We start from the raw sequence: 14,742 nt of genomic DNA, 5'->3' as shown, positions 1-14,742 counted from the left end.
TCCCACGAGCACTAGCTCCACTACTGCCATGAGCACCAGCACCACTGCTCCCACAAGCACCAGCGCCACGGCTCCCGTGACTAGCAGCATGACTTCTCCCATGAGCACCGGCACCACTGCTCCCACGAGCACTAGCATCACTACTGCCATGAGCGCCAGCACCACTACTCCCACGAGCACTAGTGCCACTACTACCATGAGCACCAACACTGCTCCCACGAGCACTAGCGCCACTACTGCCATGAGCACCACCACCACTGCTCCCACAAGCACCAGCGCCACTGCACCCGTGACTAGCACCACCACCACCACGAGCCCAAACACCACCACCACACGACCAAACACCACCATGCACCCAACCACCACCACTACCACCACAACGACCACCATCAAGACAGCGACCACCACCACCACACGTGCAACTACCGCCACTACTACCACCACGGCCACCACCACGCACCCAACCACCACCACCACCCCAGGTACCACCCCTCCCACACTTAGCTGCCTCCAGGGCAGGTTCCTGACCCCACACCCCCCAGTCCCATCTCACACTGTCTTTTCCAGGAGTCTGCCAAAATGGAGGCACTTGGGTAAACGGCCAATGCGTGTGTCCCCCGGGATACACGGGCGCCACCTGCAGTTCTGTCGAGAGCAGCATCGAGACCAAAGCCGGTACGGAGCCCTCTGCATCCACCTCCAGCCCAATCTGGGCAAAATCTGGGGAGAACCAGGAGTGGGGCTTCCTCACAGGGAGGGCAAGTCAGGAGTGACCATGGCCACAGGCATGGACCTCAACTAGCCCACGAGGGACCAAAATTTCTGCACAGAAACAGGAGGGGGGCTTCCTCATGGGGTGGGTGAGCCAGGAATGACCACGGGCATGGGCTGCAAGAAAGGCATGGGTCCAGAGCACCCAAAGGTGTTAGCAATGAGTTCTCCAACCTGGGTGTTATCCTGTAGCACCTAGCGTTGTGGGCAAGGGGTTTCCCAACCAGCACAAAGTCCTACAGCACCCAAAGGTGTGGGTAAGGACTTCTCCAACCAGTGCCTTGTCCTGGAGCACCCAAACATGTGAGTAAAGAATTCTTCAACCATCACAACCACTCCCACAGCACCCAAAGGTGCAGGGAGAAAAACAGGGAATGGCACCATAGAGGAGGGCCAAGCAGCAGCCAGAAGCAGTCCAGGAACAGGTCTCCATTAACACACCTCCAGAAGACTGGGGGCTTGCCCTTAAATGCCCCTCCCCGCATCAATAAGCAGGGGCTGCAGGTCCCAGGTGAGGCTGGTTGGGGCTGTTAAGGCTCATTACTGCCCTGCAGGGCACAGCAGCAATGCCCAAGGTGCTGGGGTTGTCTTCTAATCCTGAGTTCAATCTCCTGCATTCCTCAAAAGAAACCAATGTGTCCGTGAGCGTGGAGCTGCGGGTCACCAACCAGGAGTTCACCGAGGACCTCCATAACGAAAGCTCCCAAGTCTACAAGAGCTTCGTCCTCACCTTCACCCTGCAGGTGGGATGCTGTTCTTGCCCCCCTGGGGTCTTCTCTGTCCTTGTCAGGGGTGTGCTTGCTTTGGGAGAAATCCAAGGTGGAGAAGGAACTTGTGAGGGAAGGGAGTGGGGCACCGATAACTGGCCTGTGGCCTCCTTCTCTTCCAGATGGAAATCATCTACCGCAACATTGAAGGCTACCAGGGCATCAAGATCCTGAGTCTGTCGTGAGTGTTGGGCTGCTGGCCTCTGGGAAAGGGTTTCAGGGTGCTCCAGTGGGCATTGAGTGCTTTGATTACCACTGAGGTGCTCCAACTGGTATTGGGGTGCTCCAACTGGCCTCATGCTGGTCAATGAAGAGGGGACATTGGGGTGCTCCAACTGGTATTGGGGCTACACCAATGGGCATTGGGGTGTCCCCTCAGACCGGGCAGCATCGTGGTGAATCACACCGTCATCGTTGCTGTGCCGGTGACCGCTGATACCGTAGAGAAGATCGGTAACGTCACCAAGAATGTGCAGGAGGAGATCGTCCAAGCAGCGGCCCAGCATGAAAACTGCACAGAAAACAGTGAGCCTCTGCCCCCCAGGGTTGGGGTGGGACCCCCAGGGACAGAGTTTGGGCCCTCCATGATGGGGTTGGGGCCCTTGGGACCACTTCGGGCCTAGGCCTTGGGGGCATGGTTGGAGTCTTCCGAGGACAGGGTTGGGGCCCTGGGGAACCTTTCGGGCCTAGGCCTTGGGGACAAGGTTTTGGCCTCTGGGGACTGGCTTGGGGCCCTTTGGACAGGGTTGAGACATCCTGGACATGGCTGAGGTCCTTGGAATCCAATCAGGCCTAGGCCTGAAGCAGAGCTGAGGCCTCTGTAGACAGAGTTGGGGGCCTTGGAGACCCCTGAGGCCTGGGCCTCTTCCACACGGCCTCTCCCTCTCCTTCCCAGGCACCTTCTGCTTCAACGCCTCCGAAGTGACGATCGCCCAACCCTCGTATGAGTTCAACGCAACAGGTGAGCCTGTGGGGTGGGTTGTTTGCAGTTAATCATGGGCAGGGCTCCAGGGGCATCTCCCCCCGGCCAACCCCCATGCCGTCCACAGAGTATTGCCGCCAGGTCACACCCAATGGCTTCAAGGACTTCTACTACCCCAACACCACCAAAAACGGCCTCACCTGCGTGTCCAACTGCTCGGCCAACACTGCCAGTGCCATCGACTGCAACGAGGGGCAGTGCCAGCTCACCCTGAGAGGTCCCCAGTGCTTGTAAGTAGCACGAGGACACCCCCAGGGACACCTCCAGGGCCCTGATGGGGGCTCTTGGCCCCCCTCTTGTGGGGGGCCAAGAACCAAGGACCATGGGCCTAGCCGGTGGTCTCGGCACCGCACTCAGCCCCACATCTCCTCCCCACAGCTGCCGTGAGACCAACCTCTACTGGTACCAAGGTGATCGGTGCAAGAGCCGGGTCAGCAAGATGGCCGTGGGCATGGGCCTGGCCGTGGCGGTCTTGTGCTTGGTCATCTTCGTCCTTGCCGCCTTCCTCTTCAGGGCCAAGAGGCAGAAGTGGTTGGACAGGTGGGGAAACTCTGTGGGGTTGGGAGTGGTAGTTGGTGGGCACGGGAGGAACTCCACAAGTAGAGGTCCTCTGTGGAGTCTCCAGTTGTAGAGTCTCCATCCATGGAAGTCCTCATGGGCACCCATCCGTGGTGCTTGCCCCACCTCTGGTGGTCCTGACTGAGCAGGGCTTGGCCCCCCTCAGTGCCTCCAAGACCCCCCAGTTGCCTCCAGGCCCCCACCCGATGCCACAACCTCTATACCCCCCAGGTCCAGCGACCTGACGGAGACCAAGCAGCACTGGTACGAGGAAGAGGATGAAAACTGGAAAGCCCCTGGGGGCTTCACCATCCAGAATGAAGGTATGGGGTTGGAGGGGGGGAACCCACTTATGGGATGATGGGATGAGGGGGTTGGTGGGACCCCCACCCGGGGCATCCCCATTGAGCTCCTTCACCCCACAGGTGCTCATGAGGACACCATGCGGGTTGACCTGCAGTCCGTGGATACCTCGGCACAGGTAAGTCCCCCACCCATCTAAGGGGGGGGGGACATGGGTGGGGGGACACATAGGGGTAGCACCCCCACCCCTCTCATGACCTCACCATGAGACACCCCCCCCTCTTAACCCCCATCTTCTCCCCCCCAGGTCCAGATCCAGAGGCCGGAGAGGATCGCCACGGAGCTCTGAGCACGGAGAGGGGGGGACACCAGGAGGCTGCTGCCTCTCCCCCCCCTAGGACCCACACAGCACTTTGGGATACCCCCCCTGCTTTTGGGGGGGTCATGACCTCAAGTTGGAGATCACGGCCCTGCCTTTTAGGGTCACAACCTCCACCCTTTCTTTAGCACTTCATTGGGCCCCCAACTCTTGCTTGCACAGACTCGTCCTGGCCCTGCTCTCCTGGTGATGACCTCACTTGGGGGGCCATGACGTCATTTCCAGGGTATTGTCCCCATCCCCCCCACAGGTCACTTTAAGGGTCAGGACCCCCTCCCTTCCCCCTGCATAGGGCTGGACCCCCTCCAATTCCAAATAAATAAGTATCAAGTCACTGGTGTCACTGGTTTGTACTGGGATGACCGGACCTGCTCCAATTCCCCATAAATAACTACTAAGGCACTGGTGGCACTGGTTTGTACTGGGATGGCTCCAGCATGCACGGGGCAGTTAATCCCTTCCCCTGAGGCAGCCCCAAGTGGGGATGCACAGCTCCTCCCCTCAGAGGAGCAAAGTTCCCCATCGCCACTCCTGCCCCAGGCAAGACTCCGCACCAGGACGCTGCTGGCAGTGCTGCGGGACTGGGGGGCACCAAGATGGGGTCTTGCACCCGGGCCTTCCTCCTCCTCTTTCTCTTCCTCCTCTGTGGGGTTGCAATGGGTGAGTGCAGCCCGGGCAGGGGGCATCGAAATGCAGTCGTGGGGGGTGGGAGGGGGCGGTGACCCCTGGGGCATCTCCTTAGGGTGTGTTGGGGAGGCTGAGGGGGGAATCGGCCTCCACGGCCCGAGGTGGCTCTGTCCTGGTGGGGACAGGGACAGGAACATTGGGGAGGGGGACAGGGACATTGGGGAGGGGGACAATGACAAAGAGGGGGACAAGGACAAGGAGGGAAACAAAGTCATTGGGGACAGGGAGGGGGACAACCTACCCCAGGGCCATGGCAGTGACAAGGGGGTGTGAAAGCCAAAAATTTGTCCTCCCGTCTGTCCCTGTCCCTACGAGAGGCCCTGTAGGTACACACATGTGTGTCCTCACCCCTCTGATCCTTACACACCCCACAGCTGTGCAAACAGGCATGGAAAGGGCATGGGAGGAAAACGAAAGGGGAGGAGAAACTGAAAGTGTGAAGTCGAGGGTGGAGACTGGAGGCAGGTGAGGCTGGAATGTGTAAATGTAGCAGGCAGGCTCAGGACGGGCTGGGGCGGATTGCAGGGCTGCGAGCTGGAGGTCAAAGCTACAAGACCAAGGGTTGCAGAGAAGGAGGAAGACGAGGGGAGGTCTCGCCCAGCTCTGACCAAGGGTGAGAGGAAGGGAGGCCGCACAGCTGTTAACTGCTTCTTCTCCCACTCTGACTCCCCCATCACCACCTCAACATCAACCACTGCCACCTCTGCTATGACCCCGAACCCCTCCACCACAACGACCCCGGACATCTCCACTTCAACCCTGGTACCCTCGGCCTCCACCTTGACAACCCCAGAGTCCTCTTACCCAACAACCCCGGACACCTCTGCCACGACGATCCCGGACACCTCTGACACAACGATCCCGGACACCTCTGACACAACGACCCCGAATGCCTCTGCCACGATGACCCCGGACACCTCTGACACAACGATCCCGGACACCTCTGCCACGATGACCCCGGACACCTCTGACACAACAATCCCGGACACCTCTGACACGATGACCCCGGACCCCTCTGACACAACGACCCCGAATGCCTCTGCCACGATGACCCCGGACACCTCTGACACAACGATCCCGGACACCTCTGACACGATGACCCCGGACACCTCTGACACAACGATCCCGGACACCTCTGACACGATGACCCCGAATGCCTCTGCCACGATGACCCCGGACACCTCTGACACGATGACCCCGGACACCTCTGACACAACGACCCCGAATGCCTCTGCCACGATGACCCCGGACACCTCTGACACAACAATCCCGGACACCTCTGACACAACGACCCCGAATGTCTCTGCCACGATGACCCCGGACACCTCTGACACAACGATCCCGGACACCTCTGACACAACGACCCCGAATGCCTCTGCCACGATGACCCCGGACACCTCCGACACAACGATCCCGGACACCTCTGACACAACGACCCCGAATGCCTCTGCCACGATGACCCCGGACACCTCTGACACAACGATCCCGGACACCTCTGACACAACGACCCCGAATGCCTCTGCCACGATGACCCCGGACACCTCTGACACAACGATCCCGGACACCTCTGACACAACGACCCCGAATGTCTCTGCCACGATGACCCCGGACACCTCTGACACAACGATCCCGGACACCTCTGACACAACGACCCCGAATGCCTCTGCCACGATGACCCCGGACACCTCTGACACAACGATCCCGGACACCTCTGACACAACGACCCCGAATGCCTCTGCCACGATGACCCCGGACACCTCTGACACAACGATCCCGGACACCTCTGACACAACGACCCCGAATGTCTCTGCCACGATGACCCCGGACACCTCTGACACAACGATCCCGGACACCTCTGACACAACGACCCCGAATGTCTCTGCCACGATGACCCCGGACACCTCTGACACAACGATCCCGGACACCTCTGACACAATGACCCCGAATGCCTCTGCCACGATGACCCCGGACACCTCTGACACAACGATCCCGGACACCTCTGACACAACGACCCCGAATGCCTCTGCCACGATGACCCCGGACACCTCTGACACAACGATCCTGGACACCTCTGCCACGATGACCCCGGACACCTCTGACACGACGACCCCGGAGCCCTCTGCCACAACGACCCCAGACCCCTTTGACACAACGACACCAGACCCCTCTGCCACGACGACCCTGGACCCCTCTGACACAACGACCCCGGACCCCTCTGCCACGACGACCCCGGACTCCTCCACTTTGACAACGCCGGACCCCTCTGCCATGACAACCCCAGACCCCTCCACTGTGACCCTGGACCCTACCAACTCCACCCCGACCCTAGACCCCACCACTTTGACTGCAACTCCGACCTCCTCCTCCCCCGCCTCAACCCCTGACTCCTCCACCTCTGCCCTTACCCCAACCTCCTCTGTCTCCACCTCAACCCTGACCTCCTCTGTCACCCCCCCAACCCCTGACTCCCCTAGCACCCCCACCAGCAGCATCCCCACGACCACCAACATCACTGGCTCCAGCGCCCTCACAACCACCAGCAGCACTGCTCCAGATATTTCTTCCACACCCACCGCTTCTAGTGCAGCAACCACGAGTTTGGTGACAACAACCACCCCCAGCACCACCACCAGTCCCACAGATGTCACCACGACCATCAACAGCCCCATGACCACTTCTGGAAACACCACCAGCCCCACAACCACCACCATGATGACCACTGGTGCCACCAACACCACCACCCTTCCGACCACCACCACCACGACTACGAAGCCGACCACCACCACTACGCACTCAACCACTACCACTACCACCACTACCACTACCACCACAACCACCACGACCAGCACCATGAGCCCAACCACTACCCCCACTACCACTACCCCAGGTACCACCCCTCCCACACTTAGCTGCCTCCAGGGCAGGTTCCTCGCCCTGTACCTCCCAACCACACCTAACCCGGTCTTTTCCAGGGGTCTGTGAAAATGGAGGCACTTGGGTCAACGGCCAATGTGTGTGTCCCCCGGGATACACGGGCAACACCTGCAGTTCCATCGAGAGCAGCATCGAGACCAAAGCTGGTAGGGAGCCCTCTGCACCCACCTCAAGCCCTTGGGGGGTATATCTTCTGGGGAGAAGCAGGAGGGGGCTTCCTCATGGGGAGGGCAAGTCAGGAGTGACCATGGCCACGGGTGTGGACCTCAACTAGGCCATGGGTCCACAGCACCCAAAGGTGCTGGCAGTGAGTTCTCCAACCCAGGTGTTATCCTGGGGCAGCCAATGTTGCAGGCAAAATCTTCCCCAACCAGCACAAAGTCCTACAGCACCAAAGGTGTGGGTAAGGAGTTCGCCAAACACCACAAGCTCCCACAGCACCCAAAGGTGCAGGGAGAAGCAAAGGGCAGGACAGGGAACCACCGTTGAGGTCCAAGCAGCAGACAGAAGCAGTCCAGGAACAGGTCCCCCTCAGCACAGCTCCAGAGGACCAGGGGCCTGCCCTTAAATTCCTCCCCTGCATCTATAAGCAAGGGCTGCAGGTCCCAGGTGAGGCTGGTTGGGGCTGTTAAGGCTCATTACTGCCCTGCAGGGCACAGCAGCAATGCCCAAGGTGCTGGGGTTGTCTTCTAATCCTGAGTTCAATCTCCTGCATTCCTCAAAAGAAACCAACGTGTCTGTGAGCGTGGAGCTGCGGGTCACCAACCAGGAGTTCACCGAGGACCTCCGAAACGAAAGCTCCAAAGGCTACAAGAGCTTCGTCCTCACCTTCACCCTGCAGGTGGGATGCTGTTCTTGCCCCCCTGGGGTCTTCTCTGTCCTTGTCAGGGGTGTGCTTGCTTTGGGGGGAAACCAAGGTGGGGAAGGAACTTGTGAGGGAAGGGAGTGGGGCACCGATAACTGGCCTAAGGCCTCCTTCTCTTCCAGATGGAAATCTACTACCGCAACATTGAAGGCTACCAGGGCATCAAGATCCTGAGTCTGTCGTGAGTGTTGGGCTGCTGGCCTCTGGGAAAGGGTTTCAGGGTGCTCCAGTGGGCATTGAGTGCTTTGATTACCACTGAGGTGCTCCAACTGGTATTGGGGTGCTCCAACTGGCCTCATGCTGGTCAATGATGAAGGGTTATTGGGGTGCTCCAACTGCTATTGGGGCTACACCAACGGGCATTGGGGTGTCCCCTCAGACCGGGCAGCATCGTGGTGAATCACACCGTCATCGTTGCTGTGCCGGTGACCGCTGATACTGTAGAGAAGATCGGTAACGTCACCAAGAATGTGGAGAAGGAGATCGTCCAAGCAGCGGCCCAGCATGAAAACTGCACAGAAAACAGTGAGCCTCTGCCCCCCAGGGACACGGGTGGGAACTCCAAGATGAGGCTGGGGACCTTGGGACCACTTTGGACCTAGGCCCTGGGGGCATGGTTGGAGTATTCATGGGACATGGTTGGGGCCCTGGGGAACTGTTCAGGCCTGGCCTTGGGGACGAGGTTGTGGCCTCCAGGGACACACTTGGGGCCCTGGGGATGGTGTTGGGGCATCCTGGACATGGTTAAGGCCCTAGGGATCCATTCGGGCCTAGGCCTGGGGCAGAGCTGAGGCCTCTGTAGACAGAGTCGGGGGCCTTGGAGACCCCTGAGGCCTGGGCCTCTTCCACACGGCCTCTCCCTCTCCTTCCCAGGCACCTTCTGCTTCAACGCCTCCGAAGTGACGATCGCCCAACCCTCGTATGAGTTCAACGCAACAGGTGAGCCCGTGGGGTGGGTTGTTTGCAGTTAATCATGGGCAGGGCTCCAGGGGCATCTCCCCCCGGCCAACCCCCATGCCGTCCACAGAGTATTGCCGCCAGGTCACACCCAATGGCTTCAAGGACTTCTACTACCCCAACACCACCAAAAACGGCCTCACCTGCGTGTCCAACTGCTCGGCCAACACTGCCAGTGCCATCGACTGCAACGAGGGGCAGTGCCAGCTCACCCTGAGAGGTCCCCAGTGCTTGTAAGTAGCACGAGGACACCCCCAGGGACACCTCCAGGGCCCCGCTGAGGGCTCTTGGCCCCACCAAAGGACCAGTGGTCTCAGCACCACACTCAGCCCCACATCTCCTCCCCACAGCTGCCGTGAGACCAACCTCTACTGGTACCAAGGCGATCGGTGCAGTAGCCGGGTCAGCAAGATGGCCGTGGGCATGGGCCTGGCCGTGGCGGTCTTGTGCTTGGTCATCTTTGGCCTTGCTGCCTTCATCTTCAGGGCCAGGAGGCTGAAGTTGTCGGACAGGTGGGGAATCCCCATGGAGAAGGGAGGGGTAGGTGGTGGGCACGGGAGGACCTCCACAAGCGGAGGCCCTCCTTGGTCCATGGTGGTCCTCCATCTGGGAAGGGCCTCCAATCATGGAGGTCCTCAAACACACCCATCCACGGTGCTTGCCTCCACCTCTGGTGGTCCTGATGGAGCTTAACTTGCCCCCCCCGGTGCTTACATGACCCCCCCCAGTTGCCTCCAGTCACACTCCTGATGTCACAGCCTCTATGCCCCCCCCAGGTACAGCGACCTGAAAGAGACCAAGGAGCAGTGGTACGAGGAAGAGGATGAAAACTGGAAAGCCCCTGGGGGCTTCACCATCCAGAATGATGGTATGGGGTTGGAGGGGGGGAATCCACTGACCCCCACGATGGGATGATGGGATGGGGCAGTTAGTGGAACCCCCACCCGGGGCATCCCCATTGAGCTCCTTCACCCCACAGGTGCCCATGAGGACACCATGCGGGTTGACCTGCAGTCCGTGGACACCTCGGCAAAGGTAGGTCCCCCCACCCACCTGAAGGGGGGGGGACATATGAGGGGTAGCACCCCCACTGCTCTAATGGACTCACCATGTGAACCCCCCCACCTTAAAAAATTCCCCACAGGTCCAAATCCAGAGGCCGGAGAGGATCACCACGGAGCTCTGAGCTGGGAGGAGGGGACACCAGGAGGCTGCCTCCTCTCCCCCCAGGGAGCCACACAGCACTGTGGGATAACCCTTGCTTTTCGGGAGGTATCATGACCTCAAGTTGGGGCTCATGGCCCTCACTTTTAGGGTCATGACTCCCACCCTTCCTATAGCACTTCATTTGGCCCCAACCTCTGCCTGCACATACTGGTCCGGGCCCTGTTCTCCTGGTGATGACCTCACTTGGTGGGCCACGACGTCATTTCCAGGGTGTTCTCCCCACACACACACAGGTCACTTTAAGGGTCAGGACTCCCCCTCTTCCCCCTGCATAGGTCTTGACCCCCTCCAATTCCAAATAAATAAGTATCAAGTCACTGGTGTCACTGGTTTGTACTGGGATGGCTCCAGCATGCATGGGGCTGTTAATTACTTGTCCTGGGGAAGCTCCAGGCAGGGACGCGTGGCTCCTCCCCACAGAGGGGCAAAGTTCCCCACTGCCACTCCTGCCCCAGGCATGGCTCCGCACCAGGATGCTGCTGGTGGCACTGGGGGGTTGGGGGGCACCAAGATGGGGGCTTGCACCCGAGTCTTCATCCTCCTCTTCCTCCTCCTCCTCTGCGGGGTTGCAGCGGGTGAGTGGAGACCAGGTGGAGGGCACTGAAATGCTGATGTGGGGGGCAGGAGGGGGCGGCCTCTCCTGGGACATCTCCTCGGGGTGCACTGGGGAGGCTGAGAGGGGAATCGGCCTCCGTAGCCCGAGGTGGCACCGTCCCAGTGGGGACAGGGACATTGGGGATGTTGGGGATGGGGCTAGAGACAAGGACGGGGACAAGGACATTGGGGAGGGGGATGGGTAAACCCCTCAAATCCCTTCCCTGGGGTGCCAGCAGTGACAAGGGGGGGTGGAGGCCTAGAATTTGTCCTCCCAGAGGTCTGTCCTCACATGAAGCTCCCGAGGTGGTCACGTGCATCCTCACCCCACCGCACCTTGCACACCCCACAGGTGTGCAAACAGACCTGAGGAGGGTGTGGGGCGAAAGCAAAAGCGAGGCAGAAGGTGGAGGGGAGAGGACACGGGGAAGGAAGGATGGGGCGAAGGGAAAGTTGGAAGGCAAGGTGGGGCTGCTGAGGGGGGCAAAGTGCGGGCAGCTCACGGGAGAGGGTGACCCGGATGAGAGGCGAGAACCTGGACTGGGGGGAAGGGAAGGGAACAGGGAAGTCCTTTCCCACGTCTGAGAGATGACAACACCAAGGAGGACTTGGCTGAGCTGCGCTCACGCTGTACACAGGCAATACCACGAGCCCTATGAGCACTGTGAGTACTGCAGTAAACACGTCCACTGAGGTACCCACATCAGCTGCAACAGCCACGAGCCTCAGCACTAATTCCACCACCATGGTCCCGAACACCACCACCACCATGAGCCCAACCACCAGCATCAACTCGAGCCTGCCCACCACCTCGAACCTGACCACCAGCATCACCTCGAGCCCGACCAGCGCCTCGAGCCCAACCACCATCTCGAGGCCGAACACCACCACCACGAGGCCAACCACTACCACCACCACCACTACCACCACCACCATCACCACAACCACCACCACCACCCCAGGTACCACCCCTCCCACCCTTAGCTGCCTCCAGGGCAGGTTCCTCACCCCACACCTCCCAGCCCCACCTCACCCGGTCTTTTCCAGGGGTCTGCGAAAATGGAGGCACTTGGGTCAACGGCCAATGCGTGTGTCTCCCGGGATACACGGGCACCACCTGCAGTTACGTCGGGAGCAGCATCGAGACCAAAGCCGGTAGGGAGCTCTCTGCACCCACCTCCAGCCCTTGGGGGGTATATCTACAGGGGAGAAGCAGGAGGGGGCTTCCTCATGGGGAGGGCATGGTCTCTGAGCAGGGCATGAACCCACAGCACCTAAAGGTGTTGGCACTGAGTTCACTAAACAGGGTGTTATCATGGAGCACCCAAAGGTGTGGGCAAGGTGTTTCCCAACAAGCACAAGGTCCTACAGCACCTAAAGGTGTGGGCAAGGTGTTGTCCAACTAGTGCCTTGTCCTGGGGCACCCAAAGATATGAGTAAGGAGTTCCCCAATCACTACAAGCTCCCTCAGCACCCAAGGGTGCACAGAGAAGCATGGGGTGAAGCGGGGAACCACAGCTGAGGTCCAAGCAGCAGCCAGAAGCAGTCCAGGAACAGGTCCCCATTCACACACCTCCAAAGGACTGGGGGTCTGCCCTTAAATGCCCCTTCCCGCATCAATAAGCAGGGGCTGCAGGTCTCAGGTGAGGCTGGTTGGGGCTCTTAAGGCTCATTAGTGCCTTCAAGGCACAGCAGCAATGCCCATGGTCATGCCGGGTTCGTCTTCTACTCCTGAGTCTCATCTCCTGCCTTCCCCCAAAGAAACCAACGTGTCCGTGAGCGTGGAGCTGCGGGTCACCAACCGGGAGTTCACCGAGGACCTCCGAAACGAAAACTCCGAAGGCTACAAGAGCTTCGTCCACAACTTCACCCTGCAGGTGGGATGCTGTTCTTGCCCCCCTGGGGTCTTCTCTGTCCTTGTCAGGGGTGTGCTTGCTTTGTGGGAAATCCAAGGTGGGGAAGGAACTTGCGAGGGAAGGGAGTGGGGCACCGATAACTGGCCTGTGGCCTCCTTCTCTTCCAGATGGAAATCTACTACCGCAACATTGAAGGCTACCAGGGCATCAAGATCCTGAGTCTGTCGTGAGTGTTGGGCTGCTGGCCTCTGGGAAAGGGTTTCAGGGTGCTCCAGTGGGCATTGAGTGCTTTGATTACCACTGAGGTGCTCCAACTGGTATTGGGGTGCTCCAACTGGCCTCATGCTGGTCAATGAAGAGGGGACATTGGGATGCCCCAACTGGCACTGGGGCTACACCAACGGGCATTGGGGTGTCCTCTCAGGAACGGCAGCATCGTGGTGAATCACACCGTCATCGTTGCTGTGCCGGTGACCACTGATACCGTAAAGAAGATCGATAACGTCACCAAGAATGTGGAGGAGATCGTCCAAGCAGCGGCCCAGCAGGAAAACTGCACTGATAACAGTGAGCCTCTCCCCCCTAGGGACAGGGTTGGGGTCCTCCGTGATGGGTTTGGGGCCCTCCATGATGAGGTTGTGTCCTCCATGACAGTGTTGGGTCCCTTGGCACCCCTTTGGACATAGGCCTTGGAGGCATGGTTGGAGTATTCATGGGACATGGTTGGGGCCCTGTGGAACCATTCAGGCCTTGTCTTGGGGACAAGGTTGTGGCCTCCAGGGACATGCTTTGGACCCTGGGGATGGCGTTGGGGCATCCTGGACATGGCTGAGGCCCTGGGGATCCATTCGGGCCTAGGCCTGAAGCAGAGTTGGGGCCTCCAGGGACAGGGTTGGGGGCCTTGGAGACCCCTGAGGCCTGGGCCTCTTCCACACGGCCTCTCCCTCTCCTTCCCAGGCACCTTCTGCTTCAACGCCTCCGAAGTGACGATCGCCCAACCCTCGTATGAGTTCAATGCAACAGGTGAGCCCATGGGGTGGGCTGCTCAGGGCTGACCATGAGCTTGGGGTCATGGGTGTCTCCCCCCGGCCAACCCCCGTGCTGTCCGCAGCGTATTGCCACCAGGTCGCACCCAGTGACTTCAAGGACTTCTACTACCCCAACATCACCAAAAGCGGCCTCACCTGCGTGTCCAACTGCTCGGCCAACACTGCCAGTGCCATCGACTGCAACGAGGGGCAGTGCCAGCTCACCCACAATGGCCCCCAGTGCTTGTAAGGGCTGAGGGGATGCCGTGGTGGACATGAAGCACACCACCTCCAGTCCCCAGGCCCTGCTGAGGGGTTTTGGTCCCACCAAAAAACACCGTGCTCTTCCCCCCAGCTGCCGTGAGACCAACCTCTACTGGTACCAGGACAATCGGTGCAAGAGCCGGGTCAGCAAGATGACTGTGGGCCTGAGCGTGGCTGTGGCAGTCTTGTGCTTGGTCATCCTCGTCCTCGCCATCCTTCTCTGCATAGCCAAGAGGCCGAAGTCATCTGAGAGGTGGGGGGATACTGCAGCATGGGGGAGAGGAGGCGGCGGGCATGAGAGGGAACCTGGAGGAAGGGTTGGTGGGTGGTGGGGTGACGGAGAGGTAGATGGATGAGAGATCCCAGGCAGTGGTTGAGATCCTCTATCCGTAATAGACCTTACACCCATGGACGTCCTCCACCCATGGACGTCCTCCACCCATGGAGTCTCCAGTTGCAGTCTCCATGCATGGAGGTCCTCAAGCGCACCCATCTGTGCTGCTTGGCCACACCTCTGGTGGTCCCAATGGGTTGGGGCTTGGCCCCTCTGGTGTCTCCTGGATCCCCCTG

The 14,742-nt window shown here is 59.8% G+C and overlaps 1 protein-coding gene across 1 annotated transcript; it reads left to right on the top strand.

Moving 5' to 3' along the window:
• Positions 1-5,155: 5,155 nt before the first annotated feature.
• Positions 5,156-14,158, top strand: LOC116501738 (mucin-3B-like). The gene is made up of 17 exons (XM_032207314.1): positions 5,156-7,334; positions 7,420-7,527; positions 8,107-8,222; positions 8,369-8,427; positions 8,626-8,771; positions 9,120-9,185; positions 9,274-9,436; positions 9,554-9,715; positions 9,980-10,071; positions 10,183-10,238; positions 11,719-11,986; positions 12,072-12,179; positions 12,786-12,901; positions 13,048-13,106; positions 13,305-13,447; positions 13,838-13,903; positions 13,992-14,158. The coding sequence occupies exons 1-17, from the start codon at positions 5,156-5,158 to the stop codon at positions 14,156-14,158; spliced, it is 4,074 nt and encodes a 1,357-aa protein (XP_032063205.1).
• The last annotated feature ends 584 nt before the right edge of the window (positions 14,159-14,742 follow it).

This window comes from Aythya fuligula, unplaced genomic scaffold (assembly GCF_009819795.1).
Source record: "Aythya fuligula isolate bAytFul2 unplaced genomic scaffold, bAytFul2.pri scaffold_85_arrow_ctg1, whole genome shotgun sequence".
Classification (NCBI taxonomy): Eukaryota; Metazoa; Chordata; class Aves; order Anseriformes; family Anatidae; genus Aythya; species Aythya fuligula.
Note: the sequence above shows the minus strand (reverse complement) of the source record. Positions and strands in the feature narration are given on the sequence as shown.

Coding starts and splice junctions, on each gene's coding strand:
- LOC116501738 (XM_032207314.1), top strand. CDS start 5,156: ATGACCCCGAACCCCTCCACCACAACGACCCCGGACATCTCCACTTCA. Junction 7,528..8,106: donor CAGCATCGAGACCAAAGCTG/GTAGGGAGCCCT, acceptor ATTCCTCAAAAG/AAACCAACGTGTCTGTGAGC. Junction 13,904..13,991: donor GTATGAGTTCAATGCAACAG/GTGAGCCCATGG, acceptor TGCTGTCCGCAG/CGTATTGCCACCAGGTCGCA.